The 17,913-nt window shown below is 39.4% G+C and overlaps 1 protein-coding gene across 12 annotated transcripts in view; it reads right to left on the reverse strand.

The window, feature by feature from the left end:
- Positions 1–17,913, reverse strand: part of FN1 (fibronectin 1) — a 69,157-nt gene that overhangs the window by 12,930 nt on the left and 38,314 nt on the right. For 3 of the 12 annotated variants that reach the window (XM_007086095.3, XM_007086090.3, XM_007086093.3), the window contains exons 24-38: positions 17,161–17,352; positions 15,576–15,848; positions 14,270–14,452; positions 12,049–12,138; positions 10,492–10,761; positions 9,379–9,495; positions 8,317–8,481; positions 7,400–7,555; positions 6,612–6,725; positions 5,491–5,760; positions 4,104–4,291; positions 3,070–3,157; positions 2,022–2,198; positions 1,194–1,283; positions 761–940 (exon numbers count right to left, since the gene is read on the reverse strand). In XM_007086095.3, the coding sequence (XP_007086157.1) occupies positions 761–940; positions 1,194–1,283; positions 2,022–2,198; positions 3,070–3,157; positions 4,104–4,291; positions 5,491–5,760; positions 6,612–6,725; positions 7,400–7,555; positions 8,317–8,481; positions 9,379–9,495; positions 10,492–10,761; positions 12,049–12,138; positions 14,270–14,452; positions 15,576–15,848; positions 17,161–17,352 (2,553 nt within the window). The remainder of the gene's footprint in view (positions 1–760; positions 941–1,193; positions 1,284–2,021; positions 2,199–3,069; positions 3,158–4,103; positions 4,292–5,490; positions 5,761–6,611; positions 6,726–7,399; positions 7,556–8,316; positions 8,482–9,378; positions 9,496–10,491; positions 10,762–12,048; positions 12,139–14,269; positions 14,453–15,575; positions 15,849–17,160; positions 17,353–17,913) is intronic. The other 9 variants (XM_042995285.1, XM_007086094.3, XM_007086092.3 and 6 more) reach the window with 3 other exon arrangements.

Consider the following 17,913-nt stretch of genomic DNA (forward strand, 5'->3'; position numbering starts at 1 on the left):
GTCCTCAGTGACAGGGTCAATGAAAAGTTAGACTATAGGTAAGTACTCTGTAAGAGAAAGCAGCCAATCTTTGTGTGGTCCCTGTAGGAAGTATCCAATTCAACTCCTTCCACATCTGATTCTATTTTCCTTCCTCCAAAGTTTCTAAAAAAGCAGCATCTCTTTCTGGTTTCTCTGTGTTCCATAGTATTTTAAAATCCAGATGATATCCTGTACATAGTTTAACATTTTAATCTCCTGGAACAAAAATAATACCAGAGGCTTATGATCTTTCCCACTGAGATGCACAACTCTTATTCTCCATTCCAGGCATTCTCCCCAATATGGGTGGTTGGGAATCACTTTGCCTCAAGACCTAGTCTGTGAAACTGGGCAATGAGGGCAATGGCAGGTGGCATTCTGGCAAGTCCTGTAAGATCATCAGATCTTTAGGGAGCTCATGGGAGGACAGGATCACAATTAGTTTGTTTTGAAAAATGTCTTTTTCTAGGACTGGACTGACAAGTATTTGGCAAACATATAGCCAATAAATCTAGTTATGCCATTATGACAGTATTAGAATTACTGCATTTTCATGAATTCCTGTATTTTCAGATGTATTGAGCTCTACAGCTCTTCCACAGAGAATGCTTTTTGAAGGTATCAGAAACAGGGCTTCTTGTTCTCGTGATACAGCATCAAAGGCATAGTTGGGATCTGCTAAGTGCTTTGTGTGTCCTAGGGAGTCTGGAGGAAAATAGCAACATGGAAACCCCAATACCAGTAATAGTAGCCTCTGTGACACCAGGGCGAGGACGAGGGACCACTTCTCTGGGAGGGGACCCAGGTTTCTCATACTTGATGATGTAACCAGTAATCCTGGCACGGGGTGGCTGCCATGATACCAGCAAGGAGTTGGGTGTGGTGGCCAGGAAACGCAGATTGGATGGTGCATCAATGGCTAAAAGAAAACAAAATTAAGTCTCTAAGAAAGTGAGTAAGCAAGGAAATTATTCCCACACTCCTTTCCCTCCCTTATCAACAGACTTGAGAGAATCTGAGAGTTCTAGAACTATAAAAATGATTCACTTGTGATCTGCAATACAACGTCAGTCTCATTTATGTTTCTTAAGCTCACATCACTGATCACCTATAAGTTGATGGCATTTCTTCAGTAAAAAAGTAGTTACAAAAAAAAAAAAAAAAGTAGTTACCAGTGGAGGCATCGATGACCACAGGAGAGCTCCGAGCATTGTCATTCAGGGTGTATAAATAGATCTTGTAGTCCATGCCGGGTTGTAAACCTGTGATTTGTAAACAGATGCTTTTTATCTGATCTTAAATTTTTAGGAGAATTTTCAAACTCCTGTGCAATTTTCATGGTTCCTCTACCATCCCATACAGACCACGTTTGAGCAGTAAATTAGAGCGTGGCATGGGTGCTAATAAGAAACATATCTCAAAAGAAAATCACTGATGCATACAAAGATACTGGCTAAAATACATTTTAAAGTTAAAAAAATGCTATTAGAAGTGGTCGTCTTGGAGAATAAGGGGCGAGCACCTGCTGAGTGTGTTTTCTCTTATTGTAATCAGTCACTGGCTGGTAACCAGACCTAAATTGACCCAGATATTGAACATTCTCAGACTACCACTTTGATTTTTATGAAGTAGTGTTGTTTGCTTTTTAAAATTTAATTATGTTTTATAATCAATATTAATGTTACGAACTGTATGCCACTATTTAGTTTCTTTTGGTTTTAAGCATTATGTTATATATATATTTTTATATAAGATGAAAGTTTAAATTTAATAAATGGAACTTGTGCCATTTCTTTGGCAAGCATTAGACAAAATCAGGCATTCACAGAATACAATGATTTCTAATCATAGTATGAAAGTGAGTTTTTAAATATTATATCTGGATTATTGTAAAACACTGACAGTAAATTTAATCATTGCAAGTGGCAGAGTAACTGAGAAGCTAATTTATGTCATGAATGGCAATCAACAAACGGGATCAGTCCAGTGAGTTCCCTGACCTGTGATGGTGTAGCTTCTGACATCTGGCTTAATGGTTCTCTGAATTGGAGTCTGGCCGTTTGCTGGGATGGCATCAACTTGGAAGCCAGTGATTGTCTCAGTCTTGGTTCTCCAGCTGATGGTGATGGTGGTCTCCGTAGCATCAGTCACACGGGCCCTTCTTGGAGGGCTGACATCTGCACAGATCACAACTGGAGATTAGCGCCCGGCTGACTCATTTAGGTAAGGTTTTGATATTTTAAAATGTTTCTTTATTATACACTAGATATATCCATTTCTATGAATAACTAATAATATGTAGATTTTCCCCTGCATCCAGAGAGAAAGGTTGACAGTAATTAGAAAGTATGAAAAGATTCACCTGTCATGCTTTTTTTTTTTGCAAAATAAAAACCTTTGCAGATATTACTAGTGGTTTCTGAGTCTGACTTTACAGTATCTACAAATATCTTAGTAAGTGTTAAAATTACTAATTTATTCTAACATAAAATATGGGTGGTAGGAGTTTCAATGATATGGCCAGCCAGCAATAACATATATAGTATTGCTAGTATTTTGTCCTTTTTATAAGGCTTCATTTTTTTCTCTCAACATATGCAGTGGAAACTGTATTTTATAGATTAGGAAATTTTGATACTTTATGTGATTTTTGAAAGAGCATACTATAAATTATTGATATGGCACAAAACTAGAATTTTGACCCAATTTTGTCCAATACTTATTGTACTGTTAAGGTACAGCAGAAGTCCATGTGTCTAGCCTCTGCATTTATGAAGACAATTTCCAACAACTAGAGCATAAACTAAATGTAAGTCCTAGTTCATAACACTAACATTATCACATTTTGAAGTGATTCCATTTATGTGCCAGTACACACTTTCTGGAGGGCATAAAAGGTGACTGTAGGCAGTCAAAAAGATGGGCAAGCAAATCAGTTTCCATATTGCGAATGCTTCTATGAATTTGGTGATCTAGAAAATCATTTACCATTCTTTCATTTTTGCTTATGCAGAATATCTGTCGACATTAAAATGCCTGATTACTCACTCTCCAGAGTAGTGACAACTCCCTGAGCTGGTCTGCTTGTCAAACTGTCCTTAAGGGCATAGACGCTCACTTCATATTTGGTGGCCACCTAGAAAGGAGGACACGGTAAGCTTTAGTAACGTGATCTACTGAAGCCGAGGCATTTTCACTACAGCATTAGAAAAGCACAATGGTTATAAAAGAAAAAATAAACTAGCAAAACCCATAAATTCCTAGATGAGTTTTATTCCTGCACTGCAGATGATCAACAGGACGTGTTAATTACATGAATTTAAAAATGTGCTTAGGGGTCAAGTTAAAGTAAGCTTTAACTTACATACTTACACTGATACAAAGCTGATACAAAGTGGGGAAAGCAGGTATTGGCCTGTTTTTCTCCTTTATGATCTGACAGGTGCCAATCATGAATTTTTCTGACCACCGAGAGGCAGAAAGAACACTCTACTCTATCTCTGAACCCTCTTTCTGTCATTTCTCCTGAAACTGGCCTTATGTTAAGAAGTCCATCCATATCCTAGACTCCTGGCTAGTTTTCCACATGCTTATCTAGAAGGATTAAAAATGTTTCAATGAAGGGAGAGTCAGGCTGGATTGGTACACACTGGAGAATATTCCTTGCCAAGATAAAAGAGCTCAAAAAATGCATAACCAAAATGGATTTATGCATTCAGCCTATGGATATATGAATTGCCCCCCTCAACACACACATACACACATACAATCTTTTAAAATAAACAGAATACATTTAAAGAGCTGTGCAATATCCTAGTAATAGCCCCCTATTGACCAAAAGCATTACTGATAAGCAGTTGATCACCACATATTTTTGTATGTTATTTGCATTATGTACTGTACTCTTATAATAAAGTAAGCTAGAGAAAAAAATGTTATTAGTAAAATCATAAAGAAGAGAAAATAAATTTATAGTACTGTACTATAAAAAATCAGCATATATAAGTGGACCCACACAGATCAAATCTATATTGTTCAAGGGTCAACTTTATTTTATTCCAATGAAAAAGGGCACTGCATACCATGAGTCCTGATACAACCACAGATGAGCTGTCAGGAGCAAGGTTGATTTCTTTCATTGGTCCAGTCTTTTCCTTGGGGGTCACCCGCACTCGATATCCAGTGAGCTGAACATTGGGCGCTGTCCACTGGGCGGTCAGGCTTGTTGGTGTAACCTGGGTGAACTTCAGGTTGGTTGGTGCAGGAATGGCTGTCGGGATGGTCATTAATTAGAGGTTATATTATAGGAACTGGGGAAAAGGGAAATTAAAGTGAATTCCGAGAAGTATAGATTGTGCTTGTTTGGTGAGGTGGGTTCCCTGGTCAAGTCAAGATTCAGTATGAGAAAGTACAAGAAGGGATGCAAAATAAAGAAAATGTTTGCTGAAAAAAATGTGTTTTATATCCACCAATTCTCAGAATCACTGGAAACACTTGGAAAAATGCCAGAAGTCTAAGGGACTTTGGGTTTGAAAAGTTGTTTTTTTTTTTGCTTTCCCTTAAAAAAAATAAACATTAAAAAAAAAAAGTCAAGTTGGCTTATTGGCCATTAGGATTGATTTTCCATTTTATATGGAAAGATGAGCAATAGCCCTTTTCCTGGATAAGTGATCTTTGTATAGAAAACCACTTCACAGAGTATTCCATCCCCAAAAGACAGAATTATGTCTTTATCCTCTTTATTTGAACCCCACAGCAGATAGTGCTGCTAAATTTGAAGTATTCTCTGTGGTGCAGCATAAGAAGAAAATTGGCTCACAACAGAAGCAGAAAAGAGAAGCAAAGAGCAATAATACAGATAGTCACCTCCAAGGTTTATGGTGCCACACAGACACAAATTTAGCATTCCACTCTGCTTCAGAAACAAAGCACAAGCGGATAAAGTATAGTGGAAAGCATTTGCCCTAAACTGTTTCCACTGTGTCTGACTCCCAAACCCGTAAGCAAATTGCGCACTCAGCACATGATATCTAACCAGAGAAGGAAGGTCTTACCTACGTGTTCTCAGAATCATGCTGCTAGGAAATAGCCCAGTTTGGGTTCCTTTTTTAGAGTAAGCTCTAGGATGCCAAACTCCTTTCCTTTATGCACGGCGAGTGTGACCGCAGGGAATCCCGGTTTAAGAAATAATTCACAATTTTAGGACCATCTTCAGTTGTCTCACTTTATGGCCTTATTTATAAGCCAAGCCACTCTAAAACTTCCCTTTATGAGACTGTATCTGAATATCCCTTAAACTTTGTTGCTTATTACTATTCCTTTCTAAAGAGGGTCTTTTCTATTAGAGAGGCTGCTTTTTTTTTTTTAACCCCCTTCCAGGGAATCAATAGCCCAAGAAAGTATAATTCATTCAGCAGGGCATAAAGCCGCTGCTCCCGTGAGCACCCACTGGTGCAGTTACCGATATACCTGTGGACTGGGTTCCAATCAGGGGCTGGCTCTCCATATCATCGTGCAAGGCAACCACACTGACTGTGTACTCAGAACCCGGCCTGAGGCCTTGCAGCTCTGCTGTGTCTTCTTCACCATCAGGTGCAGGGAATAGCTCATGGATTCCATCCTCAGGGTTCGAGTAGGTCACCCTGTACCTGGAAACTTGCCCCTGTGGGCTTTCCCAAGCAATTTTGATGGAATCGACATCCACATCAGTGAATGCCAGTCCTTTAGGGCGATCAATGTCTGTTAGGCAAATTAATGGTAAGAGGTTATGTGAAAAGCAAGTTGTGAAATAAGCATTTTTACAACATGCAAAGCAGTTTTGCAGATACCATTTTCTCTGATGAATTAAATTCCAGTGAACCCACTATTAAATGGAAAATTACTTGACACCTGAATAGGTTTTTTAGAAACTATTTAATGTTACATCACTTATCAAAACGTAGGTGTATGTGAGACACATAGGCACCTGGTAAAATGTCCCCACAATGAGGATTTATTTCTATTAATTTTACGATATTGTGAAATTTGTTTTTTACAATTTGTTTTTTACAATTTGTTTTTACAGATTTGTTTTTGCAATGTGATGTTAGTCTCACAGACCTGAATTTTCTATACCTTGGAAGCGGTAAAGTTGATTTTCAATGTTAGAGTCAGATTATTACAACCTTTCTTTAACTCTTCTCTCCCCACTCTATTATTTACATTAATCACTGGTCCAGACAGTTTTCCACATGCTCCGAACATAATAGCTTCACGAAGCATGCCGCAATCAACTTTACCATCCAGTCGTAGAAAAATAGGTCCAGGCAAAATATTTTGTAGATTTGCTATAGGCAAACAAGATTTTGCTGAGGCCATTTGAGCAAAAGAAATTCAAAGCACAGCAACTATGATAGCTCCACAAACTTCCTTCCCTATATGTTCATTGCTTGGCACCAAGAAGGAAAAATGTTCGTAAAGGGCTCAGCTCAAGATTCAAACTAACCAAGTTGGCTTTCTCTAGGTATAATCGCAAAAGATGTGCAGAGGGCATTCATTTGCCTAAGAACACAACTGACTTTGAAAATGGGAAATAAGCATCTGTTACATACTGGTTACTGCAGTTTGAACCAGAGGCTGACTCTCTCCGTTTCGATTCTGAGCGTAGACACTGACCACATACTCCACTGTGGGCTGTAAGCCTTCAATGGTCATTTCTGTTTGATCTGCAAAGGGAGTGAAAAGCAAATGCATCTATGTCATCCACTGTAAGGTCAGCTAAGTGACTTTCAGAGTTCCGTAATAAACACACGGTGGCCCAGAATTTTCATTTGCAGAATTACCATGAAAACATGGATGAGTCGGATATGAATTTCCCTTGGACAAACACGTTCTTTGCTAATACAAACTGCCATACTGGAGTAAAGTCAAACTAAAAGAGACACTTTAAAATTTAATATGATGTCTCCAACAATGAAGGATGCTGCTCTTGGAAAAAATGAAAATTAGCCTGACCTCAAGATACTACCTTGGGATCCTGATTTCACCAGCATTTTATATAAAAACAAAAACAAGAGTTAAAAGGATCTTAAAAAGTTAGACCATCTCTCTCTTTGGTGTGCATGATAAACAAACCCACAAAGATAGATCTAATCATGTAAGATGTTCACACCATCAAACAGAACTATGCATGTAAAAGTAGAAACACACTTATCCTAAAAATGCTACCATGGAGGGAGTTTGTAACAATCTTGAGCCCTGAGTTCACAAATGGGGATCTCTGATGCATGATATGAAAATATATAGTACTTCAGACCTAGGTGGCCATTTATATTAAAAACCATATGGTGTGACCCTATTCTGTTTATCCTGATGTACGTGAGATGCTGGTTTTTCTTACCTGGACCCGCAGTTTTAGTTTTTGATGGTCCTGGGCCATTTTTGGGAGTAGTGGTCACTCTGTAGCCAGTAACAGGGGAACTTGAAGGCAGCCATCTGACACTAATGCTGTTTTCCTGAACGTCAGTCACTTGCATCTGTGCTGGCTTGTCAATTTCTACACATAAACACAAGGAGAAATCAGTGAAGCCCCAGTCCATGGGGACAAGAATGGACAAGTCTTGTTTCCAGTTCTGGTATGTACAGAATCATCTCTTATTACCATTAAACGACTCACAGGTGTATCTTTTGCAAAAACACAGAGATTGCCTTCTGGAGGTAGGGCATGCATCTAGATGCCATTACCTATTTTCAAGATGGCTGCTTCATTCACAAAGACTATATTCCAAGTAGGTGTTTGTCTTCTTATCACCTCATTCCTTCACTCATTAACGAATATATTGAACACCTTCTATGCTTGTCTCTATTGCAGGCACATGGAATATATCCATTAACAAAATACAAAAAATCCCTTTGTATATCTGGTGATACTTCTTTGTATATCTGGCTCAAAACTCTGCTGGCTGTCTATGTTGTTTCTTATTAAAAAAGAAAACCAGGGGTGCCTGGGTGGCTCAGTCGGTTGAGCCCCTGACTTCAGCTCAGGTCATGATCTCGCTGTCTGTGAGTTCAAGCCCCGCGTCGGGCTCTGTGCTGACAGCTCGGAGCCTGGAGCCTGTTTCAGATTCTGTGTTTCCCTCTCTTTGCCCCTCCCCTACTCATGCTCTGTCTCTCTCTGTCAAAAACAAATAAACATAAAAAAAAATTTAAAAGAAAAGAAAAGAAAAGAAAACCAATTCCACATGAGGAGAGTACTTTTGAAGAACTCTGTAAAACTAAGTAAATATTCCCATGTCACCTCAGAGCAGGGGTTGGTACCTGTTCGATAATCAATGGAAATTGGCTTGCTGCTTGCTGGGCTGTCTCCACGGCCAGTGACAGCATACACGGTGATGGTGTAGTCTGCTCCAGGTTTCAGGCCACTGATGGTAGCTGTGGACTTGCTCCCAGGCACAGTGAACTCCTGGACAGGGCTATTTCCTCCTGTGTGAAAAGAGGTTAGTTCAAAATGTGAGGGGCTGAGAAATAGTCGGTGATTGTTGAGTAACTGTAATAACATATTGAGACAGCAGTTAGTCACACGTTTTCTTATTCCTCTTAAAAGAGTGCTATTAATAGGGCCTAAACAGAAACATATTTATTTATGCATATAGTGAACCTTAATAAGTGTGTAAAAATTGGGAGAAAATCATAGTTAATGCTTAACTGTGGCATGCTTAACATTCCAGCTTTAAAATGTCTCTGAATTGTGGGTTAAGATTAGAAGAAGAAAGAAGGTAAGTCCTCATATGTATAGACTGTGTTCCTTTTTCAAAATATTAATGCAATATATTCATGTTAAATAAAATTTTTAAGGGGTGCCTGGATGGCTCAGTCGGTTAAGCATCCGACTCTTGATTTCAGCTCGGGGCATGATCTTATGGTTCATGAGTTTGAGCCCCATATCGGGCTCTGTGCTGACAGTGTGGATCCTGCTTGGGATTCTCTGCCTCCCTCTCTCAATGCCTCTCTCTCTCCCTCAAAAATAAATAAATATTAAAATAAACAAATAGATAAATAAAATTTTGAAAATATAGGAAAGTAAAAAAAAATACAAATCACTTATCATTTTACCACTGATAATATATTTGTGAATTTTGAATTCTTTCTTCCTCAGCCCTTCTATTCCCCCTTTAGTATTACATTTTTTTTCTTGATTTTTTTTCTTGATTTTGCCACCCATTATAGCATACGTATTTTTTCACATCATCTTAGAAAAGACAAGGCTCCTCTGAATGGACTTGCCAAAGTTTCTTTACATACGTATCCATTGCTGGGCGTTCAGGTTACCCACAACACAATCCGACTTGATCGGAATGAAACAGCGTCTTCCTAACGCACCTGTTTCTCCATAGGTGATCCTGTAATATCTCACTGTGACAGCGGGAGCATCCCAGCTTATCAGGAGGCTGGTGGGGGTGGCGGCGATGACTTCCAGGTCCCTCGGAACATCAGAAACTAGAAAAACATGGGAAAGTTGCCACATCTATAACTTTCAAACAATGCCCAGATTCACTCTTCGCTCATTTTTCAAGTCAGCGCCTTTATAATTCTCCCATATAATAATGTAAATACTATGCAAGATTAGTAGAATTAAAAATTATGAACAATTCAAGGTTAAGGGGTTAAAAAGGCAATTCAAATTGTGATGAAATCATTATTACAAATTTATCATAGTGCTTTTTTCTTCAACTTTTTATTTTGAAAAATTGTAAAACAACAGAGAAGTCACAAAAATAATATACTGAACACCTATATCCCCTTCTCACAGGCATTTGCTAATTGGTAACATCTGCCACATTTGCTTGTCTCTGTCTTTCTGTTAGTCCACTTGAGACTGAGGTACAGATATCATCATGCTACTTCTCCCCCAGATACTTCAGTATCCATCTCCTAAAAATAATGACACTATTACATTAAAATAATTGTGTTTTTAAAGGAACTTTGAAACAGGGACTTTCTTAATATTTTGAATAAAACTTTAGGTATTGGAAACATATAAATATCTAAATTCAGTGAGAAATTTTTTGCAATAAAAAAATGATCTTCGGGGCACCTGGGTGGCTCAGTCAGTTAAGCATCCAACTTCAGCTCAGGTCACGATCTCACGGTTTGTGGATTCGAGCCCCGCATCAGGCTCTGTGCTGACAGCTCAGAGCCTGGAGCCTATTTCGGATTCTATGACTCCCTCTCTCTCTGCCCTTACCCAACTTGTGCTCATGCTCTCTATCTCTCTCAAAAAATAAAAACTGAGATGTTCATTAAAAAATGATCTTTGATACAGTCTAAGAAGGAGATTTTCTCCACATACACTCTCACTTCTCTCTCCATGTCTCATAACCACAATCTATTTTTAAGAGACAATGACTCAGACAACACAAAGCTGTTTCGCAGAAGACACCCCCTGCACAGGAAAGTCCTCGGAGTTTCTTTGCAGACCAGAAAACAAGTTACCTGTTGCCTGTTGGCCAATCAAGGGAGGACTTTCCTCTCTGCCATTAAGAGCAACGATGCTGACCACATATTCTGTGCCCGGAATGAGATTGGTGAGGGTGATGGAATTCCGAGACGGGGGCACCCGATCTTCCCGAGGTCTTCCACCAGTGTGCTCAGGGTGATGGCGAATCCGGTAGCCAGTGATGGTGGCTCGAGGAGCAATCCAATGGACGGTGAAAGAGTGGGCAGTGATATCAGAAAAGTCTATGCCAGTTGGGGAATCGAGACCTGTGTTTCCCACCCAGGGGAGAAAGGTGGGGATGGGGAAAGACACCACCAGTTTAGAAGGTGAGGAAGAATGCAGGGAAGGTAACACACAGCCTTCTGTCTGTCCTTTCTCATTAACACAACATATTGCCATAAACCTCAAGTTATGAAGCACTGATTCTAAGCCACACACAAATTTCGAAATCCTAAACTGACTCAGTTCCAAATGGCCAACTCAAGCTCTTTTTTCTTTTGCTAAATAATCCAAGTTATGTATGTGTGTTGTTATTCTAGGCTTCTGCATCACTCTTAAAGATGGGTGTTTAAGATATCCTGGGAATTATTTTCAAATGCCTCAGTGTTCAAGTATTCCACATTTCTATCCTGTGTCTCTCAAAATAAGGCAAGTTATGCCCACTCTCAAGCTTTTGGCTCTCAAGGAAGTTTTCTATACTCAAAGGGAACTGATAGGTCAATGGAGTGATAATAATGCCAAACATAAAGCTCTCAAAAACTAAAACAAGACATCATCCTGGACAAATTACAATGCAGGTAAATCCTCATGAATTGAAAATTTAGTGTACCATGGAAAAAGTAATCAGAATTTAGAGTTTATCTCAAATTCAAGTCACTTAATCTCTCTGGGACTACCAGAAAATTTTTATTTTAGTACTAATAATTACTTATTCTATTCAATAACATATTCAAACCAAATTGAGATGTCACAACTTTTTTGGGGAAGCAAGTGGATTATAATACATAAGTTAATGGATACATCACATTGCAGTTTCTTAAAAGGAATAATTAATAGAAGCTCTCATATTTAAGGACTTTAATGTAATATTATGGGATTCAAATCAACTTCTTTACATTATGCATGCATATTTCATCAAGCAGATAAAAAAGATAAACTTGTTGGCTTAGCAAAGGAGGGAAAAGACTTCCATGACAAGGACAGTGTTGGGTCAGCCTTAGAGCTACCTAATGAAAAGGAATGTTTGCTATCTCTAAATAAATAGGGATTATATTATTCTTGGGTGATTTTTTACAAGGACAGATAACAAAGTTCCTGGACTATTTTGAGTCCTCTCTGGAAGCAGAGAGTATAATCTTAGTGACTGGAAATCAGGATAATACTTGAAGAAGTATCATTTAATTTTTAAGACCGGTGATCAAAAAGGAATGACAAGGTTATAGCACCACTACCATCACAAGAATGGAGATGTAGTTTTAGAAGCAGTATTCTACTTTACTATTAAAATTGGTAGGTGAGAGCTATTTGATAAGCATACTGCCAACATGACTCACCTGTTTTCTGTCTTCCTCTAAGAGGTGTGCTCTCGTGTTGTTCGTAAACACTGGAGACACTGACCAAATATTCGGTGCCAGGCAGGAGATCTGAAGAGGCAAGTGGCACTTACTTTTAAATTGTGCTCAAAAGCATGAAAAAGCAAAGCACCCTTAGGACTATTTCAACTGATAAAATACAAAAAGGTTCAGTCCTATAACTGACTTATACTGACATGACTATTGCTACCTGGAGATGGGCTGTAACAAGGTGATAAGGAAAGGTCACCTCACCCTGTGATATCTCTAAGCTCTGCCCTCAGTTCCACTTCTGAGAGTGATTCAGCCATCTGCAATAAGATGGTCGCTGCCATGTAATATTATCTCTGTCATCCACTTAATATGATATCTATTGAAGGCATATAGTAATAATGACCGTGGCACTGTGGATTATCATTTACTCCTCACCAACAACCCCAGGAAGTAGTTTGCTACAATTGAAAGTGGACTTATGGCCATACAATAAACTACAAATATTTAAAGTGTACAGTTTTGACAGGTTGTGGTGTATGTAGGAACTTATGAAAACATCACCACATTCATAACAACGGAAGTACCCATTTCGCCCAAAAGTTTGGTTTATAACCATCCCCATTTTACACAGGAGAAAACTGAGGTGCAGAAAAGTCATCTTCTTTGGTGTACTTACCCTAGATCATATAGGATTTGACCCAGACCAAGACCAGTGGTCTTAATAATTAACCTTTACTGGAAAAGAGTCCTATTCCATGAGGAAAGTGATTGGTTCCACCATATTGAAGGAAGAACAGACTACTTAAAAAATTACATACACATTCCTGAGTATCCTCTACTCTTAATTTTGAGGTCCCCAGAAAGGTACAGAGTAGGGTTTCTAACCTTTGAATTCCTACTCAGTAGACCTCATTCCCCTCTACACCATCTCCTCTTCAGCCTTTGTACAGAGGCCGCAAGGTTTGGGAAAGCACCAGACTAAAGAGCTGGATACTTAGACTCTACTTCCCTTATTCCTGCTTGCCCAGGGGCAATTGACTTAGCCACTAGAGACCTCGGTTGCTTCATCTGTAAAATTGGGTAATAATGGCTTCTCTGGGGGGCGGCGGGGGGGATGGCTACCTTGCAGTCTAGAGGAGGATCTAAAATAAGATCTTAGAATGTGTGATGAACATGTGACCAGTCAGTGGGGCAGACAGTGGTCCTGAAGCAGGAGCTGTGTAATGAGCAATGCTGTAACTACTGACTCCAGAGTAATCGAGAACAGAAACAACAGCCCTGTTGATAGGCAGAACTAAGGATGTTCTCACCCTCAGCCATGAAATGAGAAGCCAAGACTATAGTCATGTTGAGCTGCCTTTCATTTTCTAAAATGTGTCTGCAACATAGAGGATATTTTCAGACCGTCATTTGGTAATATACCTAAATGTGAGCTCTTTCTTTCCTTACGTAGAAACCTATGCTATTCTCATGTGCTTATTTTACTATTATGGTGAAAATAATAAGAAGCAACATTTACAGGAAAAACAGCGCCATGTTGCAGCTTCCTTCTATTTTCTTTAATAAACAATGTCTATTTCAAAAAGGTAGGATCCAGAAAGACACATAAATGGTTGCTGTTTATTTGAATGTTAGCTGTTTTCTGGGTCCTCAGCCTTCAGAGAAGTCCTGCCAAAAGATTCTTTCTGAAGTACCAATTACACTTCTGGCTCTTTCTTCAAAACAGCATCATCCCGATCTATCCTGGTAACATGTCACTGTTTCTGTGTTTTCAGAAGCTGGAGATTACTCACTGGCACTTTTTTTTTTTTTTTTTTTTTAATGAGAATAAAACAGATATGGTGACACTATTTTCAATCCTTATTGTTTCTCTCTCTGAACATCTAAATTTAGTCCTCTATTTTCTCTTGACATTCATTTATTTGTATGTGCTTATTTGGAAGCAGAATTTATTTGAAGTCTTCGAACTTCGCTGCTGGTGCTTTTCTACTGTGATCTTTAAAAAGTTGTGGATCTCAAAGATACATACATTAAAATAGTGACAAACGTGACATCTTTCAAAGTGTACAGAGTCACACATCACATTTGGGGTTTTGTTTGTAGTTTTGCTGTAGCTGTCTTGATCTTAGTTGCTCCTCCCTGAGAACCCGGAATTCTCTCCTCGTGCTCTAGCTTAGCATTTATGGAACAGATACAGTTGACTGCTTACTTGTTAAGACCACTGCGTTGTCTGAAGGAGAGATGGACAACTCCGCAACATCTTCCTCATTCTTGACAGGGGAGTAGCGCACCAGGAGGTTGGTCAATTCAATGGACGGAGGTGGGGCCCAGGTGACACGCATAGTGTCTGGACCGATATTGGTGAATCGCAGGTCAGTGGGAGGAGGCACAGCTGGTTTCAAATAAGAAGGAAGACAGAGTCAATGTCACTTTTAAAATGAAAGGTAACAAAAATTAGCTGGAAAGGTAAAACCAATAGTTCATGCATTAAGGAAATGAGTCAGAATCATGCAAACAGTCTAATCTAAATCTGATCTAAATCATAGTGAACTACTGTTAAAAATAAAACACTACACACAGTACTGTTAGGCCTCTTTAACCTTTCTGCCATCAGTACATTTCAAAGAATACTTTTCATCTACTTTCAAACATGTTGATTGTAAGTACATTATTAACACCAGTGACAGTTATTTTATCCCAGGCTGAAGAGGCTGAAGTTGCCACACAGCAAAGAGAAACACAGCGGTACTTTTCAAACACATGCACACAGACGAAAAGACAAGAGGTCCTACATTTCCCCTGATGTGAGATGACTACAGCTACCGGCATCGCTACGATCCCACTCCGTGAGTTCTACCTACGAGTGCAAAGGGTTCATGCAGATTGGTTCTCAGCATGTTTCTTACCATGCAGGGCAGAGAACCTTCGGAATGTTGCATGCTTGGCCCCAGACTGGTTAAAGAGGAGTTTCTTTACCTAGCCATGGCAATGCAATCCACAGTGCCCCAAAGTTTCTTTTTCTCCTATGTCAAGACAACCCCCTTCCAACCCGCCCTAAATTTGACTGGGTTTTTAAGTCCACTGCAAAGAGGGAACATGGTAGGGTTTATCAAGGAGTCGAAAGAAGAGCATAACGGCACATTCTATAAGTACCTCTCTCATAAACTGGTGCTCATTATCCGAGTTGGTATTCATGTGAGATACTTTGTAAAAACTCCAAGTCTGCAAATTCATTTAACCTTTGCCATTTTGTGTTCAACAGATCAGATCTCGTTAGCTTTCTACACATTTGTGGCTTAAATGAAAGTGTCTTTAAGACCACTTGCATATGCCTGCATCCAATCAGTGTAGCATATACATTCAATTCCTTCGCCCCGGGCCTCAACCCACCCTCTCTTTCTTAATCATTGGCAAATCGCTGGCTTTTCCCACGAAACATCCATATTTAACCAGAGTGACTGGTGGCAGCATGCAACACCGTCCACGTCTCAAACACAGAAGTTTTCAAAATTCACCCGTTTGCTGTGTCAGTGTAGTAGGGGCACTCTCTCCGCCATTAATGAGAGTGATAACGCTGATGTCATAGTCAATGCCCGGCTCCAGCCCTGTCACTGTGTAGTATCCTACTGAGGAGTCCACAAAATCTTCAAAAATAGGGATACCTTCTCCTGCCGCAACTACTGTGATGCGGTACCCAATAATGGTGGAAGAGTTTAGCGGGGTCCACCTCAGGCCGATGCTTGAATCGGTTATATCAACAAAGCTTAGGTCAGTGAGTTGGGGCACCTCTATTGAGTTACAAAGCAAAGAGGGGCAAAAGGAAAATAGAGGCAAAAAAGAGGAAAAAATAAAGCAGTGTACATCAGGTTACCAGTGGTAATAATTGATGGAATGTTAAAGCAATGATGGTAATATGCAATCTTTTCCAAATTTTCTGAAGAGACATCCTAATCATCATGAATAGTTTGCTTTCCTGGGAGAATAAGACAGGTTACAATATTCCTTGGGATTTTCTTGCATTTTAGAAGTGTCTCTAAATAGTAGAGTTTGAACCTCTCAGATTCCTAAAAATCATAGGCCTATTTAGGAGGTCAAAACCATTTTTAGAACCTAGACATGATATCTGTAGTAAGTATCAACAATGCTGTTTTTTTTTTTTTTTTTAAATCCAAACTGTTTTAGTAGGAAAATAGAGCTTGCATGAAGAAGCTTAAAAAAAAAACATCGGTGGGTTTTTCTTTCTTTTCCCATACAAAAACTCATGACAACATTATGGCCATAATGCTGATGCAGTATCACTGTATGGTGTGAAATGTGCCATTCAAAAGCACATTCAGGTGGCAGACAGACTTGAGTCCAATGCTATTGCCAATATCTTGTTTAATTCATAATCAACGTTATTTAATTAGCATTAGTAAAAGCATTCTACCAAACAGGGCAAAGGAGAACACCGCCTGTCCAATGCTTTCATTCAGTCACAATCCAATTTGGGGCAAATAAAAAACCTATCCCTAGATAGGTCTTTTCAGTGTTGTCTTTCAATCCACCAGAAAGAACACCCGAAGGTATGGCCTTTCTTTTTTTCTTCAGTTTTATGAAGGAAGGATTTGAAACTGCAAGACGAAGAATTAGACGTGTCAACCAAGTGCTAAGCCAATGCTCACATGTGGAGATAGGTACGATTGTACAGACAGCTGTTGAAAATGGATATGGACTGTAAAATCAGGGACAGATGTACCGATGGGATGCATTTACCATATTACTTTTAGCCTGTCAGTACAGAGGACAGACACATGACACTGTTTTAGTAATATTTCCACGTGAGCTGACAGTACAGAGTGAAGGCCATGGTTGCCACTCCATTACATACCCATCGCAACAAACAGCATCCCAGTGAAGCACAGAAAGTAAAGCGGTGTTAACAGCAAAAGCATTTGTCCAAATAGTTGCTTTGACTTCATGGTTTGGGAGAGTGTGGTTGGGAGGTCAGAATTAAATCCCAAATGTATCTGACACACTCAGCCATCTGGGGATTAAGATATCAGTCCCCACTCTCATCGAATCTGCCACTCTTAGGATAACTGCTTATTGTTCCATTACCTGGGATGATGGTATCAGAGATAGGGGCACTTTCCTTGTCATCTTTGACGGTGTAAACACTGACATTGTACTCCAAGCCAGGACTCAGGTTTTCAAAAGTGCAGGAACTCTGATCTGCATGGACCACTTCTTCCAAAGAATATCCCTGTTGGCCATTTGTAGGGGTGGTGGTAATTCTATAACCAGTAATGTCTAGAGAGGACAGAAAGGAGGAAGTTACTGCACAGAGCATTTGTGACCCAGGCTGAATCAAAGTAGACCCCAATGATGGACCCACAGAAGGGAATGGGGAAAGGACCCAGCATTTATTGAGGACTCTCCTGTTGTTCAGTGCTACAACAACCCTTTGAGGCAGGTATTAATATCCTCAGTTTAAAGAAAATCTTGGAATGGGGGAGTGATTACCATAGGCTTGTCTGACTCCTAATCCAGGTTCCTTTTACCACTATACCCTGCTTTGCCTTAACAGATCATCTTCAGGACAGATGAGGAATCCTCCATTTTACCTGCTTAGTCTGGAATGGTTCTCAACCCTAAGCATATTCCCCAATATGGGCTCTCCTAATTTACAAGGTCTGAACCTATGGGATTTACAGGAAGGGAATAAGGAAAGGAGACAAAGTGAAAAACAAAAGTGGCTATACTTATATTGTATACAAAAAATGCTCACTGTGGAAGATGTAAGGAATCATAGAAACTGGGCAGTAAGAGTGTTGAGGGGGAAGAGAGAGACATTCAAATTAAAACAGTGAT

The sequence above is a fragment of the Panthera tigris genome, chromosome C1, assembly GCF_018350195.1.
Source record: "Panthera tigris isolate Pti1 chromosome C1, P.tigris_Pti1_mat1.1, whole genome shotgun sequence".
Taxonomy (NCBI): Eukaryota; Metazoa; Chordata; class Mammalia; order Carnivora; family Felidae; genus Panthera; species Panthera tigris.